The sequence below is a fragment of the Pogona vitticeps genome, chromosome 1 (assembly GCF_051106095.1).
Source record: "Pogona vitticeps strain Pit_001003342236 chromosome 1, PviZW2.1, whole genome shotgun sequence".
In the NCBI taxonomy this organism is placed as follows: domain Eukaryota; kingdom Metazoa; phylum Chordata; class Lepidosauria; order Squamata; family Agamidae; genus Pogona; species Pogona vitticeps.
This window is the reverse complement of record NC_135783.1, coordinates 202058259-202076318: the sequence shown is the minus strand read 5'-3', so window position 1 is coordinate 202076318 and position 18060 is coordinate 202058259. Positions and strand designations below refer to the sequence as shown.

At 45.3% G+C, this 18060-nt stretch overlaps 1 protein-coding gene across 4 annotated transcripts in view; it reads left to right on the top strand.

Annotated features, from left to right (window-relative positions):
* RAPGEF4 (Rap guanine nucleotide exchange factor 4) overlaps positions 1-18060 on the top strand; it is a 200433-nt gene that overhangs the window by 133404 nt on the left and 48969 nt on the right. For all 4 annotated transcript variants that reach the window (XM_072980154.2, XM_072980149.2, XM_078394208.1 and 1 more), the window contains 2 exons: positions 16596-16680; positions 17353-17413. In XM_072980154.2, coding sequence (XP_072836255.2) covers positions 16596-16680; positions 17353-17413 — 146 coding nt within the window. The remainder of the gene's footprint in view (positions 1-16595; positions 16681-17352; positions 17414-18060) is intronic.

Sequence of the window (18060 nt, the reverse complement as noted above, 5' to 3'; positions counted from 1 at the left end):
CTAACACTCCATAGAGCTCCAAAGTCTCCCTTACACCCTCTTGAGAGTGTTATTTCTTTGTAAAAAATTTATTTTAAAATTTTGCTCCCTTTATTCCCTCTGGCATTGAGGTATGTGTGCAGTTTCACCATGTTTTTTGGGGGATGATGTCTTCTAATATACTTGCTGCCACCATAACCCCAAAAGGTAGCTTTTTCAGTTTACAGTGGTACCTCGACTTAAGAACTTAATCCGTATCGGGACTGCGTTCTTATGTCAAAATGTTCTTAAGTCGAAGCACCATTTCTCATAGGAACTAATGCAAAGCCGGTTAATCTGTATCTACCACTAGGGGGCGATTTTTCTTCTTCTTTTGACCTAAGGTGAATTTAGGTTTTTTTAAAAAGGGCAGGAAAGTTTTTTTGTTGTTGTTGTTCTTAAGTCAAGGCTCCGTTCTCAAGTCGAAGCAACTTTTTGCGAATGGAGCTGTTCTTAACTCGAATCGTTCTTCTGTAGGGACGTTCTCAAGTTGAGGTACCACTATAAACCTTTTTTCTTCCAAACTTAAACTCATTTTTCAGTTAACAAAGAACATTTTATCAAAATAACAACAATGATAAATATGCAGATTAAACACATTGTGAAAATGACTCCCCCTTTCGGTGCTGCTTGGGATTATGTCTCTTGAGCTTCTGGAAACTCTGAGAAATGAATATGGGCCCTGCGGTGATCATCCACCGCAATGTAGATGGAGCTCTGCTCATATCGTTTTGTTTTACTTTCAAGAAAGAGATGCCCAGGATTTATATCAGACGTGGGCAATGTGCGGCCCACCGGGCGCCACTGAGTGAGATGGAGTTCTGGCTCCAGTCACCCAGCACAGCAGTAAGCAAAACTCGCGAGATCTGACACTGGGATCTCGTGAGTTTTGACTGTTACTCTGCAGCTCAAAAGGCCGTAAGCGATCCTTGCACAGGCGACGTGATGACGCATCACGTTGCCTGCGTGGGATAGAAGACAGTCGGAGAGGAAGGCTGCGGGGGAACGGAGGACAGGTGAGTTAGCTCAGTGTCAGGTTTTTTTTCCTTTTGGTTCGGCCCCGAACACAGTTCAGATTTTTCACGTGGCCCCCTATAGAAATTAATTGCCCACCCCTGATTTATATGCATTTTTATTTACTTAATGTCCTTTATAGGCAGTCTTTTTCCCCATGAGGGGACTCAAGGTGTTTCACAAGGTTAGAACAAGTACAATTAAAAACATGATCAATTATACTATTTAAAAGAAATCAAACTATAATAATAATTTAAAATTTGTTAAAAACATTTAAAACTTTAAAAACAAACCTACTTAGATAAGAACCAGCATGCAATTATTAAAAGTCTGTCTGAAAAGCTGGGTTTTCTGCTGCCTGCAGAAGGATCACCTCATCTCCCGAGGGAGAGCCTCTTCCATCACCTGAGAGGCTGCCACAGAGAAGGCCTCCTCTCATGTCCTCAATCAAGCGTACCTGCAGTGGCAATGGGACCAGGAGGAGGGCTTCCTCTGATAATCTTAAGAGTCAGAAGGCTTGTATGGGGAGGAAATACAGTCCTTCGGATTGCCTGGACCTACAGGTCATGACCAGCACTTTGGCCCAGAAATGGACTGGTAGCTGTTGTAGTTATTGTAGCTGGGGGTGGGGGTGGGTCATATACTCCCTATAACTGCCCCTAGTCAGCAGTCGGGTTGCTGCATTTTGAACCAGCTGAAGTTTCAGAACCGTCTTCAAAGGCAGACCCATGGAGAGCGTGTTACAGTAATCCAAGCAGAATGGAAGTAAAGCATGTGTCACTGCAGCCAAATCAGACATCTCAAGGAATGGGCAGAGCTGGCGCACCAGTTTTAGCTGTGCAAAATCATTCCTGGCCACTGCTGAAAACTGGGCATCCCGGCTCATGGATGAATTCAAGAGTATACCCAACCAAGGTTTTCAAGGGGAGTGTAACCCTCTCCAGTACAGGTTGCATCCCTATTCTCTCACCTGCCTTCTGATTGACCAGGAGCACCTCTGCCTTTTCTGGATTGAGTTTCAGTTTATTCGCCCTCATGCAGCCCATTACAGATATCAGGCACTGATTTAGATCCGAAACAGCTTCCCTGGAACTAGATGGAAAGGACAACTAGAGTTGGGTATAATCAGCATACTGGTTACACTGAATCCCCAAACTCCAGACAACCTCTCCCAGCAGTTCCATGTATGGAGTCGATAGTTCTCCTGGAAGGGAGAACCCCTTCTCTTTTTCCAGGAAGGAACAGAGGCATGATTTTTTAAAAGTGAAAGTGCCTCCAAGTCCCATCCCAGAGATACAGCCTTCTCTAGTTGCAAGCCACTGTAGGTTACTAAGTCGCAGCTAGAATGGGCCCATTTGAATCAGTGGCACTTAGGGGGAGTTGACTCATAAAATCCCCACTGATTCAGTATGTCTACTCTGGTGCAAGTTACTACACTAAGCAAGACTATTCCAGCCATTGTGTTTAGTATAATGCCCCAATAGGAATAAACAGTATGTTAGCCCTGACCTATACAGATGTCAAGGTGTATATTGCCAAAGATTACAAAGTTATTGTAGCACCTACTGCAAAGAATACCAGAAACCTCTCTCTCCTTTTTTGGCACTTAAAACACAATAATAACTGAACTGATGGATAGCTCAGTGGTTTAGGCCTCCGGCTGCAGAGACCAAGGTTGGGAGTTCGATTCCCCACTGATGTCTCCCTGGACAGGGGCTGGACTCAGTGATCCATAGGGTCCCTTCCAGTTCTGCAGTTCTAAGACGATGACGATGACAAAATTGGCCCTGTGTTGGCTTGAAAAATACACGCAACTTGCCAATCACCACTGCTGCTGCTTTTGACTTGCAAACTCTTCTGGAAGACCCAAAACTCAAATAATTACCATGAAAGAAATAATGCAATTTTAAAAAGATACTGAAAAGATTAATTTGAGCATTTGATTGTGCAATGACGTTGTTGCTTTAAAAGGTGCTCTCTATTGTTTCGGATCTGAAACTCACTTGCAAAATGTGTCACTTGTTTTGACAGCAACTTTTAAAATTCTCTATTTATTACATTAACGGCAACATTTTAACTGTCAAATTATGAAAGAATGTCTGTAGTGTTAAAAAAAAACAGAATAAAGCTGCAGCAGAGAAAATTGCCAGAGTCTTGTTGCTATTGGTAATTTTTTTCTTTTTGTTAAAAACCTACGTTGCTATAAATGTAAAATTGGCTTCTTTTTTCCGTGCAGCAAACAAAGCTGCCTGCTTTTAATGATGCGTGCAGCAAGAGGTACAAATCTGGCATGCACTTGGAAAAATATTTGAAAGCTGTAGCTTCTTCATCGTGGTCTTCTGTGAATGCACACAAAAGGGTTAAATCAGCGCCAGCGATGATCCTCTCGGAATGTTCTAGAGCTAAAAGAAACAAAGTTGTAGATTAGGTACACTGCGCATGCTCCTCCCACCCAGCCTCAGTTCCATTTCTCCGCTCGGCGAAGTGGTTCCTTTCGGCTAGAGCTCTGATATATTGCTTATTCTTGGACCCTTTTTTCGGCTTTTGACCCTTCGGTTTTTGACTATCGGCTATTCTAACCTCTCCTATCCTGACACGGACTGTTTATTCGGACTTTGCGCTGGTTTTTCCCTGGTTGTGGCGAGTCGGGTTTTTTTCCCGCCTTAACCAACGGTCTCCTGGGCGCGGCGGTTTTTCGCTTTGCAGCTTATGTCCCCGTCTGGCCCGTTTAGTCGCTGCGTGGACTGCAATCGCAAGCTCCCCTTTCAGGACAGGCACGAAAAGTGCCTTTTTTGTTTGGGGGAGGCGCATTCCCCCCAGGATTGCAGGCACTGTAGGGCTTTTACAAAACCTGCCCTTCGTGCACGCCAGCAGCGCTTGAAATACTATCTTTGGGACGCTGCCCTGGCTGCTTCACAACCATCCTCTATGGAGCTCCCCGCTTCTGCCGCTACCCCATCGACTTCTACCAGCCTGGGGCCATCTTCCACCAAGGCTCAAAGTAAGGGTGGAGACAAACCTTCAAAGAAAAAGGCACCATCCTCCAAAACCGCGGCGTCCAAACCTGTGAAGCAACCGAAGAAAAATGCGGTTAAAGAGCTGGGGGCAACCGAACAACTGTTGTCCGCTCCTGCTCCTATTCCGTCCCCTATTTTGGAGGAGTCTCTGAGAGACAGAGAACCCCTGTCGGAGGTACCGATCTCGCTACCTCCTAGACAGGTTGAGCCACTGGATGTTCCTCGGGCTTTGTCCCCGACACCTCGCCAGCTTGCTTGTGCTACCGCAAGCTTGGTGTCTCCGCGCCATAGCCCTGTATCTACCGGGCAGGCGTCGTTGGCTCTTTCCTCCTCATCGGCGTCGACACCGAGGTCGTCGCCGAGGAAGCGCTCGCGCAAGAGGAAGCACATTTCGAAACGCCGGTGTCGGTCCCCCGACAGGCGCTCTCGACGCCGACGGAGATCCTCGTCGGAGGATTCCTCATCTTCCTCTTCCCCGCCGAGGAGGCGTCGACGTCGACATCGTCGGAGGTATACCTCTACCTCATCCTCGACATCACGGGACAGGCGTCGACATCGAAGGAGGGCAAGGCACGCTCGTACCTCATCGTCCTCCTCCTCCTCACCTCCGCCGCGACGACATCGACGTCGACATCGTCTCGACGCCGAGCCACCCCCGTTGCCATCTAATCTTACAGAGCACATTAAGGATGCCTCGGCTCTTATTCCTTCTGCACCATTTACTCCTCAACAGCCAGTTAGGGAGCCCTCGCGACCGCAACCACCACCACGGAAACGGAGGCGGTCTCCCTCCTCCGAGGACGATGCCCTTTTTTCTGATACTTGCTCTGAGTCGGAGGACGAGCCTCACCCTCAGGATGATAAAGGGGAGCTGCCCATCGGTGAGGACGTGGGCTCTGACACTGGTGACCCTCATGCCCCCTCACCGTCAGAGGATTTCTCCTCATATTCACAAATGCTTTCCAGGTTGGCTAAGGTGCTCAAGCTTCAAGTGGATGCGCCCTCTATAGTTGAGGAGGACCTCATATTTGGAGACATCAATAGTGAGCGCTCCCCTCCACCTACTTTGTCTTACCTCTCTGCTCTGACCAATATAATTAAAGAATTCTGGGAGCAACCCTCTAACACTCCCTCTTTATCTCGACGTACTGATAATCTTTATAGGATTTCAGGAGAAGACACCAGGTTCCTCCTTAAACATCCTATTCCCAACTCCTTAATAGTGGAAACTAGTTGCACTAAACCGACGGGGAGATCACACGTCACTCCCACTAACAAGGAAGGCAAAAAACTAGAGGTGCTTGGCAGAAAGGTTTACTCGCTTATCGCCTTTATTTTACGAGTTGCCAACTATCAGACTGCCTTAGGAGCCTATCAGAAGCAGCTCTGGCTTAAAGTCCTACCTGGGCTGCGGATGATACCTGAGGACGCTAGACAGGACTTTCTCAACACTTATGAAGAGGCTCAAACTGTCTCTAAGCATCTGCGTATAGCCACAAAACATTCTGTCGAGGCTGCGGCTAGGATTTTGATGTCTGCTGTCACTCTTCGTCGCCATGCTTGGCTCAGAGATGCCAACATACTAGATGATGTCAAGGCGAAAGTGGAAAATCTGCCTTTTGACGCTTCGGGACTTTTCAGTGACAAAACTGATCTATACCTTGAGGAACTGCATAAGGCAAAAAAGACTGCCAAGTCTTATTATATACAACCTCAGCCTAAATATAACAGATACCACTGGAAGAAGCCTTACAATCAGTACTTCCAGGGCGCACAGTACAAGCAATTCAAGGGACAGACTCAAACCAGGTCTGCCACTACTGCTTCATCTTCTAATACTTACCGTCCTCAGCATTCTCAGCGTCGTCAAGGGTTCAAACAACCTGCAAAAAAGGCAAAACAGTACCTTTGACCCAGTCATCTCAGTCCCAACACAGCACGACACAAGACTTTCTCCTTATCTCCAGAATTGGTTAGCTATTACAGAAGACTCTTGGGTGTTAAACATCGTTCAATTCGGTTATCTTTTGGAGTTTATAAAATCGCCTCCTCTAGGGCAGGTTCTCTCTACATCATCAGATCCTGTCCTAGAAGAAGAGGTTTTTTCTCTGCTAAGGAAAAATGCTATTCAAAGAGTTCCCGTTTCAGACATCAACGACGGCTTTTATTCAAGATATTTTGCCGTCCCCAAGAAAGACAAAGGCATCAGACCAATCTTGGACTTGAGAAAACTAAATACTTACCTCCATCCGCGAAGGTTCCGCATGGTCACCTTGGAATCGATAATCCACCTGTTGAAAAAAGACAGTTGGTTTCTCGTCATAGACTTAAAGGATGCCTATTTTCATATAACGATACATCCCTTCCATCGCAAGTACCTCAGATTCCTTTTTCACGACACCATTTATCAGTATCTGGCCCTCCCCTTCGGCCTGGCCACAGCTCCCAGAACCTTTACCAAATGTATGGCGCCCGTAGCAGCGTTCTTACGTCTAAACGGTGTTCAAGTATTCCCGTACATAGACGATTGGTTAATAGTCTCCACATCCAGACGCCGCGCTCTGAAAGACAAAACATATGTACTACATGTTCTACGCGGCCTAGGTCTCACCGTGAACATCAAAAAGTCTCACCTAGTCCCATCTCGGGCCGTCAACTACATCGGGGCGAGGATAGATGCCAGAAGAGGACGCATCTTTCTACCACCGGAGCGCATACAAAAAATACGCCAAGCAATCCGGCAGTTTCAACCGGGGGCAACAGTCACAGCAAAACACGCCCAGCATCTCCTCGGTCTGATGGCCTCAACGACCCCAGGACTGGCTCACGCCAGATTGAAACTCAGGTCCCTACAAGCGTGGTTTCTGTCACAATTCAACCCAGAGACGGACTGTCAGCACAAACGGCTTCCAGTCACCCCGGAATTAGCTCGACAACTCCGATGGTGGGGTTTCATTCCACATTTGACAATAGGACGCCCATTTCGACCGCTCCGGCTGTCGGTACAGGTGACCACAGATGCGAGCCCCATCGGCTGGGGTGCGCACTGTGGTCCTCACAGGATACACTCCCTGTGGACAGCGCAGGAGAAGATACTGCACATCAACCACTTGGAAATCCTAGCCATTTTCAAGGCTTTCAAGACGTTTCTACCTCTGGTACAAGGTCGGGGTGTCCAAGTAGTGACGGACAACACCACGGCCTTGTACTATGTGAACAAGCAAGGGGGCACGCATTCACAGTCGCTACTTCTCATCACCGTGATGTTTTGGGAGTGGTGCTACCGCCATCATGTCTTCCCCGTGGCGATACATATTGCCTCGGAGGACAACACAATGGCGGACAATCTCAGCCGCCGTACCAGCCAGATGCACGAGTGGCAACTAGACAACAGGATCTTCCAACACATTTGCCAACGTTGGGGCACTCCAGTCATGGATGTTTTTGCAACAATGCACAACCGAAAGTGTCCTGCTTACGCCTCCAGAGCGGGCAGGGGTGCGGGGTCGTTGGGAGACGCGTTCATGGTCAGCTGGGACGTCGGTCTCGTATACCTGTTTCCACCCTTTCCTCTTATTCAAAGAACATTAGTCAAGATCAGGGACGAGGCGGTGGAGGCCATTCTGATAGCACCCTTTTGGCCCCGTCAACCGTGGTTCCACACATTGTCGCGGATGTCCACAGATGTTCTCCCACTTCCTCTTTTTCCGGAGCTTCTGACACAACATGCAGGCAAGATGCTCCATCCGGATCTGGACACGCTGCATCTCCACGCGTGGAGGATATCCCGCAAATCCAGGAGGTCTTGGCCATGTCTAAGAAACCATCGACTATGAAGCTGTACACCTACAAATGGCAAAGCTTCCTAAAATTTACGGCTTCTAGAGGGTTAGTTCCGTCTCCGACAACCTTATCTACCCTGCTCCAATTTCTGCGTTATCTCTTTGACTTCAACCTCTCCATTCCCACTTTGAAGGTTTATATAGCAGCGGTTGTTTCATTTCAACCTCGTGGTTCGTCGGCTTCCCGTCTTTTTTCTCACCCGACTGTTAAGGCATTTCTGAAGGGGTTGGCAAACTTACGACCACCTGTTCGACCTCCTGTTCCTCAGTGGTCTTTGCAGTTGGTTCTTCGCGCCCTCACGCGACCACCCTTTGAACCCATGGCGCACTGTGACTTGAAGCTTCTGGCACTTAAAACCCTTTTTCTAGTGGCTATTACCTCTGCGCGGCGTGCTAGTGAACTGGCTGCTCTCAGAGTGGACCAGCCCTTTTTACAGTTTTTCAGGGAGAAGGTGGTCCTCCATACCGATGTCTCCTTTCTTCCCAAGGTGGTGTCCCAATTCCACCTCAATCAACCTATTATTCTACCGACGTTGTTCCCGAATCCTTCTAATGACACGGAGCGCATGCTCCATACTCTGGACGTTCGGCGGGCACTTGCCTTTTATGTCTTCAGATCTAAGGAGTACCGTTTATCTAACAGACTCTTTTTGTGCTACTTTGGTTGTAAGAAAGGGTTACCAGCGTCACCGTCGACCCTATCGAGATGGCTTGTGTCTACCATCTCACTGGCCTATGAGCTCCTGCATAAAGACCCTCCTGAAGGACTCAGAGCCCATTCCACCAGGGCAGTTGCCTCATCTACAGCTCTCTTACGTGGCATTGATGTACCCGATATCTGTAGAACAGCCACATGGTCTAACATCTCTACGTTCGTCGACCACTACAGATTGGATGTGAGAGCTAAGAAGGAGGCTTCCTTCGGGAGAGCGGTGCTGACATCAGTTCTTCAGTGACGTCCCTCCATCCGGTGAGTCAGCTAGCTAGTCACCCTTTTGTGTGCATTCACAGAAGACCACGATGAAGAAAGTGGGGTTACTTACCTGTAACCATGGTTCTTCAAGTGGTCATTCTGTGAATTCACACAATCCCACCCTGCCTCCCCACTGTCCGTCACTGATTTTTATGATTCTCTTGCTCAGCCTTATGGCTGCTTCTGGTGGCGGATAAATGGAACTGAGGCTGGGTGGGAGGAGCATGCGCAGTGTACCTAATCTACAACTTTGTTTCTTTTAGCTCTAGAACATTCCGAGAGGATCATCGCTGGCGCTGATTTAACCCTTTTGTGTGAATTCACAGAATGACCACTTGAAGAACCATGGTTACAGGTAAGTAACCCCACTTTACATTTTTCATCATTAGTTTGTAATTCAAGACTGGCAACCTAAATTGAATGTTAATGTTAAATCTGTATTTAGTTGATTCAGCTGTTAGCATGAAATGCTGGCTCATATTTAAATATAAATTCATACATTTAAAAACTGTGACTCAAATGCAGCACTCAACTCGGAATGGTAACAGAAAGAAAGGTTTCGGTTTTTGGATTGCAAATTCCCCAATACCCCAGCCCACATGGTCCCTGCTTTATTTATTTATTTATTTATTTATTTATTTATTTATTTATTTATTTATTTATTTATTTATTTATTTTGCTTGCCTGCTTGCTTGCTTCCTTCCTTCCTTGCTTCCTTCCTTGCTTGCTTGCTTATTAGTTTTACTCCATCATTCTCTCTAGCAGAACCTAAGTTTCTTTACCAAATGAATTTTTTAAAAAATGAATACAGTTTTAAAATCCACCATAAATTATAGGATGAAAACACAGTTCTGTAAATGTTCATATCATGCACATGGAATAGCCAGATTTAAAAGCCTTTTACCAACACATCAAAAAAAGAGTTCGTACAACCTCTCAGTTAATCAGTGGGCCGAGGTCTGGGCTTTTAAAAAAGTTTCTTTGCCTGTAAGGGGAAGAACAGAAAGGAATGGCAGGGGGCCAGAGCCCCAGGCGTAGCCACTCTTGTGTCTGCACCACACATTCCTATGAGAATGTTAGGACACAAAGAAAGGTCTTGGGATCTAGGCAGGTTCATAGAAAGAGACACTGCCCCGTGGTAGCTTGGATTCCAGCTCCACAGGACATTAAAGATTATAGCTAGGAACTCTAAATTGGACAGGGGGGCCAGGCAGAGAACTCCCAGTCTTGCTCTGACCAGCTCTGCTTAATAGCTGAGCAGCAGCCCTTGGGATCTGTTCAAGATCCTGAACACTGTTCACTGGTAGCCCCTTGCAGGATATGTTACTGTAATCCAAACGAGGTTAACTAATAGGATGTGCCACCACTGCCTAGTCAGCCTTCTTCCAGACTGAGCAGAGCTGGCATACTAGTGTTAATGGTGCAGGCACACTGCTGGATGAAACCTGACGGCCAAACCCAGAGGGGAAAGCCAAGAGTCAAACGTGAATTTTCAAGAGGGAGTGCAATGTCCATGTGGCTTTGTGTGTGATGGGGATTGTAGGCCAAAATTATTGGAGTTCCAGAGATTCCCCACTTCTGGTGAAGCGCTAAGCAGTTAGTGTACTGCAATGACAGGAGTCCTTTATTGTGGGAACTGCTGGGGTCAGTGGCTGTACCTCACAGAACTTTCACAGAAGGCCTGGTTATGGCCGAATGTACACTTCACAGACTGGCATGTTTAGTTCAAGTAGCTGGCGGTGGAGTGTTTTTTCAATGTTGAATAAACCAGCATGGTCAGAGGAGTATTCAACGTTATTGCTGTAATAGTGTAATCAGGCAAAATCAGGGGCTTTCCTAAGAATAATATGTGTGATATCTTGAGATTTCTACCACAGTTTTTCCACAGTTCTTTTCAGGCCATGTATCATTTGCTGTCATAATACTGTGCTGCTCCGTGTTTTGAATGTGCAAATACTTGGTTGTGATACCAGGCGTAACCAGGAAGCATGGACTCCTGGAGCAAAAAATAACCTTCATATTACAATGCTACAACATGGTTTAGGACTTAATTTTGAACTACAGCTCCTAGAATTCCCCCAGCCATCATGGCTGTGGCCGTGTTCCAGAGACCTGATGCTGGCAGACTTATCATAGAGTCATCATAGGGTTGGAAGGGACCATGGAGGTCTTCTAGTCCAACCCCCTGCCCAAGGCAGGAGACCTCATATCACTTGGACCTCATACCATGAGACTTCGATGTCTCAGAAATTACCCTTGCAAGTGAAGCCTGCATTTACATATGGAAGCCAACAACAAAACAAAGCTTTTTTGAAGCATGGGAGGTATGAAAAGCTCCTCCTCAGAAAAATCACACACATTTGAGCACTGACGGGATTTCCCCTTCTCAAGTCTCACTCTGTGAACCTAAATCTTCTGTGTAAGGCTTACATCACCACCGTGTTCTTCACTGTCCTTAGCATATTGCTGGTGGGGTATAAAATATACAGAGACAGAATACTTAAGTCATAAAATTAAATCTCCTGCCACTTTGTTCTTACCCCTGACATTCTCTCCCCCCGTGGATAGGGGTTTGTCTAAGTTTGCAGCAAAAATGGAACAACAGGTCGGTGCTGTGAGCACACCAGTGTTCTCTTGGTACTGGGATGCATCCCTTATTTCTGCCTGCACTGCGGTAGCAGAGAAACTCCATGTTGGTGACCTCAATAGACTCCTCAAGCTGCCAGCGGTGCCTATTGATTGTGTAATTTTGAGTCAAACTCTGTTCCACTAATGGGCAGCTTGGTTCTCCACCTGCCTCCCATTTATTATCCTGGCATAGTTTGTCCAACAAATTATCCCACAGAAAGTAGGTCTTTGCCCAGCAGGCTTCTAGAAATCTCCATCAGTGGGGCACCACACATATTTATAGAAGCGGCAGAGGCTAATATTTTGCCGTGTGACACCTGGACAAGCAGGAGTCTGGGATGCCTCCACACCAGGCGCCGTGACAAGTTCAGAAATCTTAAAGGAAAGCTGAAAGATAAAAATAAAAATAGATGGATCAGAATGAGGCATCTGCCCGTTGCTATGCAATTAGAAAGAAGCTGCCAAACAGTTAGGATTCTCGACCTTGTATTTGACTGGCTACTCAGCGCGCCCGCCCCCAGCCCACCCCCTACCCCTGTGTATACGTGCATGGCTCCCACACCCTGCTGCTCCAGATGGAGATGCACAGTGAAAACAGAATGATGAACCATATTGGTGAAATGTAGCCAGCAACTGTTGTGAAATATTCAGAGAAACAGACACCTCAATCTATGCAGTGAAAAACAAATGAAAATACAAAAGTCATTTGGAACAAGTTATAACTGGAATCAAAGGAATTCGTGCCTGTTTTTGGCTCTTCAGGTGGTAGTTCTCTAGACACGCAAATACGGAAGCTCCACTTGTAATGATGGCATGTTTTGAAATGGGAAAGCTTGTCATAGGCTGTTTGACAGATGAACAATCCAATACAAAAAAGTGGGTGAATTCCACTTTGTGAGCGCTCATCTGAGATCAGGGGTTCCTCCCCTCCACATTCCTTCTCAGGACTGATCAAAGAGAACTTCTCGGCTTTATCTAAAACTTGAACGTTTATTTCCAGCATATCCAAGAAACTATTAGCATCAACAGCCATATTTAACCTCTCTTCTTCACTCAATGGAGTAGGGAAGAGATTAGAATCTTGAACTGTAAACAAGTTGTCAGCAGGGGGTCCAAACAGTCCCGCATCCCATATTAGGCAAGTGTCTCCTCTTTCTCCTCCTGATGGTATTAAGAACTTAGGTAAAGGGGTTGGGTCCCGACATCCTTGTTCCCTGTTCCAGTAATTCCCACAGTCCCAGGTGTTGTTGTGTGCCATCTCGGACTGAGTATGCCATTTTGCCTTCTCTCCTCTCCCACAGTCCAGCTTTGCCCTTTCCTCCCTAATCTTTCTGTTCCGCTCCCAGGCTTCCCCCACCCACCCAAGTAAGAAGGCTTATCCGGCTTTTTCTCTCCTCCTCCTCCTCTCCGCCTCCTCATGAGGAAGCATAAACCTCTCCCACTGTTTGGTCCAGGGGTTCTCCATCCAGTTCCACTCTCATCCTAGTGGGAGTATTTCTTGCTCTCTTTTCGCATCCGACTCTCCTGCCTCTACTATCCCGTGCCCGGGCTTCTTCTCCTTATATATATATCCGTACCCTTCCCCCTCTCTATTCCCGGCTTTTCCAGTAGCTCTTCTACCTCCCCCACTGTTGTTTCCCCCTTTCCAGGCATCAGGTCTTCCCCCATTAGAGCTCTTCCTGCCTCACGTAATGGTCCTGACCTGTCCTCCTTCGCTTCTTCTCCCTGTCTGTCAGGCTCCATCTCTTCCGTCTCCCTCAGAGGCGTCGTAACCTTCTGCACCATCTGGGACTTCCCCTGCTGCACCTCTAAGGATTTCTCCCGTATCTCAGTGGGGAAAGAGAGCACTCAAGCTGGTATGGTATCGGGCCAGCTAGTCTCCTCAGACACTTGTATACCTTTTCCCATTTGGTGTTCATTATCTTTCATTTTCTGAACATGTTTCATTAGCAAATAAATATTGGGTGGTGATTAAGTGTGATGCGGCAGTTAGAGTAATAGACTGGGATGCAGAAGATCCTGGTTGTGTTCACCACTGGCTCCATCTACAGGGAGCATAAAACTTACTAGCTGATCTTAGACTTAATGGTTCTCACTCAGCCTGACTTACCTTCACAGGACTGTTGTGACAATAAAGCGGGGATGAGGAGACAGCTTGAGTTCATTGGAGGAAAGGGGAGGAGAGAAGTGGAATTGATAAATGATAAGTATTTACATTTGTCAGATTCTGGATAAGCAGGGCGGCGAAGGGCCGCCAACATGTTTTCAGAGAGAGGGCTTCTCAAGTTAGCAGTTCAAAGAGATAGTTCTCCTTTTTTCCATCTCCCTGACAGATTTTCTGCAGTCAGGAAAGAAACAGAAGAAAAGTTGGGAAAACATAGGAGCATTATAACCAGAGGGGAAGTCTGCGTGAAAAATCCAGTGAATGAGGCAGAGCAAAAAATAGCATGCTAATAAGACAAAAGTATGACAAAAACCTTCTTTGAAATCTTTTTGAAACTTATTTAAGGTCTCTTCTTTTCAGACAGAACATTTGTTTCCCTTCAAGTACCAAGTTCTGCACTGATGTCTTGGCATTTTTCCCACCATCCATATGATATTTCCTTATTTGGCTTCCTACAGTGCTTTTTGCCATGACTTTGAGGCCCTTTTCAATCATTCTGAAGGCAGGCTTTATTTTATTTTTTTTACTTTCAGTTGTTAGCTGGCGTGGAGTTCCACGCTTCTCCTAGGTGCAATTCTTCCCATTGTCTGCCATTGACGTTGGCAGAGAGAGCTCTTAAAGATAGCGCATCTCTTAAACAGAAGAGCCTTTCTTAAAGAGGAGAGAAATAGCAGCTTTAAAGTTCTGGTTCTGTGTGCATCCTGATGAACGATGCACTCCTCCGGCATCAAGTGCAAAAAAGAGGAAACAAATGCTGCATCTGCTTGTGCTTTAGATAGCTTTAAAGTCTGATTAGACCAGTTCAAGGAGAGTAAGTCTTCCAGTGGCCTCTGGATCCCAGCTGCTGTGTGGAACATGAACAGGAACAAGAATGTAAATACTGCAGAATTTAAAAGAGTTACACTTGGTCTGTGAAATGCTAAATTGCTGAAATAACTTGCAGGCATTTCAGTGAGTCTTGAGGTGCAATCCTGTACATATTTAACTAAGAAGCAAGCATCAATGTGTATAAATAAGCTTTCTCCCAGGAAAGTGTGCAAAGGATTATCATTCTGACAATTTAACTATCACTTGGGATATAAGTGGTTTCGGTGGGAGCGAATTCTCTTTAATTTTCTTTGTACTCCTCAACAGACTGAGGACAGGGTTTTTTTTTAGTGTACAGGCTGCAAAACATAGTGATATCAAAGCAGCTTTTGGCCTTCTTCATGTCTTTCAAAGACGAGTCCCTTGTAGAATTAGGTTCATCAGCTGGATCAAATGGCAACATTGGGTGATCCAGCCTAATCTTTAGCCTGTATTATTTTCTGTTTCACAATTATGCTTATGATATTAAAGACTTAACTAAGAAATCTAAGTAATGGTTTTGAAATTGTCCCACTTTTCTATAGTTATGAGCTGTGGCATCCCATGTATTTGTTTGAAAAAAATGAAAAGCCTGTTTAAAAAATAAACAAGTGCAGCAAATACAAACATGATTTGAAAGTACTGTTGATTAATTTACAGTCTCCTCCAACTCATTGTTGAATTCAGAATGAGTACATACCCCTGTTGAATAGACTTATCAGTTATTAAAAATTGTTGCCAAAGTTTAAACATCTCACACATATTCTCACCATGATGTATTTAGAGGCCAGAAATTAATTAATTTAAAAAGTGATGCTTCATTCAATACATTCCAACTAGAAACTGTAGGACCACAAAGGAAAGACCCCTTGGAGGGCCTCGTTCCAGAAATTTCAGCAAACCTCTCACAGGTGCACTTGAATGAGGGGAAAAATAGCTTTCTTGTCAGATATGCTAAAATCACTTTATGCTTCACATGACCTTTTCAGGGTCACTTGTATGTAAAAATGAATTTCCAGCCCACTTCTGGCTGACAAAAGGTGAAATACTATAACTGCAGATGGAAAAGATTGCTGGGTAGTGGCACAAAGCTCTCTTGTTCTCTGTCTCTTCCTTAAAAATAATTTATACTTCCTTGTAGTGCAGAAACCAGAGAGCTTCACACCCACAGACCAAGACATCCCTATTTAGTGTGACTAAATTCTTGAATTCAAATGTTTCCCAAAGCAAAGCCAGCCATTTTGGAGAAGTTGTGCTAAAATGTAAATACAAGACAAAGAACCCTCTACTAGATGAGACCAATGGCCTGTCTAGTCTAGTTTCCCACAGTGGCCAGCCAGCCACTGTGGGGAAGCCCCAAAGCAAGGCATAAGCACAACATCTGTTGCTTGTTCTCTTCTGTCTCCCAACAACTGGTAACTCGTGAGGCAAACTATCTCCAGTTCTGTAGTTAGCACATTGCTTTCACTCACTTCACTTTGGTCATGTTGCTTCTGCCAGTGGCAGGGGACAATGAATGCTGTAGCCCAGTCAGGCTGGTTTAAATACAGATTGCCTACATATCTCCTCCTCACTCTTTTCCATCTGGCAAAGAGCAGTTCAAAGTGTTTGTAGCGATTTCAACAAGGAAAAGCAGGGTAGGTGGAAGGATCAATGTCACCCTGCAAACCTTTGCTCTGAAACAACTCCCAACTCTCCGCCTCATCACCAGTTGCATTTCAGGAAAATGATAGAGATCTCATTAAAAATGTGAGATCTGGAATCACAATTTTTTTGGCTCATAAGGTTTGTTCCTGGAAAGAGTAGGGTTTGGTTTTTTTTCTTTTTCTTTAAAGATTGTACTAATAAAGCAGTTATGGAATGATTTTTACATACCTCTTGATCTTTTAAATGCTTTGTGAGCAGCTTTGGGAATTAAATATCAGATAACAAATAATTTAATAATTTACTTCTCAGTTACAAATAAATTAAATATGGATCCCATGTATCCAAGAAGTACATGTAAAAACATTTGGTTTATGATGTTCTTGTTCTTTTTGTTGTTGTTTGAAATGTGTGTTTGTATGTATGTTTGTGTGTGCATGTGATAACAGGCCTGGCCAGAGAACAGTTGATGATCTAGAAATTATATATGAAGAACTTCTGCACATTAAGGCTTTATCTCATCTTTCAACAACAGTGAGTCTTTTGTATTTTATAGTTTTATCTATTTATATTGCAAATCAATAGCCACCTCTGTGTAGTTACGGAAGAGGCATAATGAGGGTACAGTATTGGTCTGTAGTTTCCATCCAAGAAAATAGCAGGCTGCTCAAATTAAGTACAGCCCATTGCCACCCTAGTCTGCCTGCCAACCCTCTTGTATAATTAGCCAAAGAGGTGAAATGTAAAATGTTTTGTTTCATTTTACTATATCTCGCAGAACTCTATAGCCAGTGTGATGGGATATTGGAAGTTTTACTCCAAGCCCCCTCCCCAGCATCTCCCATGTTTGCCACACCAGTCTTTCCTCCCTTTTCTGCTGCTCCCTAATGGCGACAGCCCAACAGGACCTTGTGCCTCCCACTCTCCCAAGCACATGGAGTACTTACTGATGGAGTGGGAACCACGAGGTAGGGGGTCCCATCATGGACTTCCTACAAATGAAGCTGCCTCCTCTTGGAGGAGAGGATGGCTTCACAGCATCAGGATAGTGAGCAGTTGCCATCTGGAACACGTGAGCTGCCTCCACCTACCAAATCCCCCAGGGATCCTCTCCCTCCTTCCCTCCTTCCTATGAACATGCATGTCACCACCTAAATACAGGATGTTGACATTTTTTTACAAGGTCTGTTTTTTCTCTGCTTCAAGGTAAAGCGCGAACTAGCAGGTGTGCTGGTGTTTGAATCGCACCCCAAAGCGGGAACTGTTTGTAAGTGAACAAGATTTTATGGTACATGGTTAAGTGAACTGCTTTTAACATTGGAATGGATAGTTTGGAATCTGAATGAAGGGGAGGGGCTGGACTCAGGGGTGTCCTGAGCTGTCTGTGTGGTGGACAGTGCAGGATCTGATCGAGGACATCACTTGTTTTATCAGTCACAGGAAATGGCTGGATGCTTTTAGGGTTTGTTGTTGTTGTTGCAGGGGCAAGGTCTGTAAGCTGGATAGCTCGGTGGTTTAAGTATTTGGCTGCAGAGCCAGAGGTTGGGAGTTTGATTTCCCCCCTGGGACTCCTTAAGAGGGGCTGGACTCCATGATCTGTGGGGTCCCTTCCAACTCTGCAATTCTAAGAGAATAAGAACAAGACATCCATGCAGAATGCCCACTTTTCATATCTTCACACTTCCTTTTAGCCACATTTATTTGGATGTTAAGTCCTAGGGACCCTTCCTTTTAAATGAAGTATACTTATAGCTCCACATGCAGTAGAACACAGGAGTTGTAGAATGCTTTATTCTTCTTGGCATAATAGATTTGAGATTCAAATTTTGCTGTTTTGCTGTTCAACAACAACAACAAAACTTACAAAAACAAGAAGAAAGCTAACATACGAGGGAGAGAGTTTCCAGCTCAGGT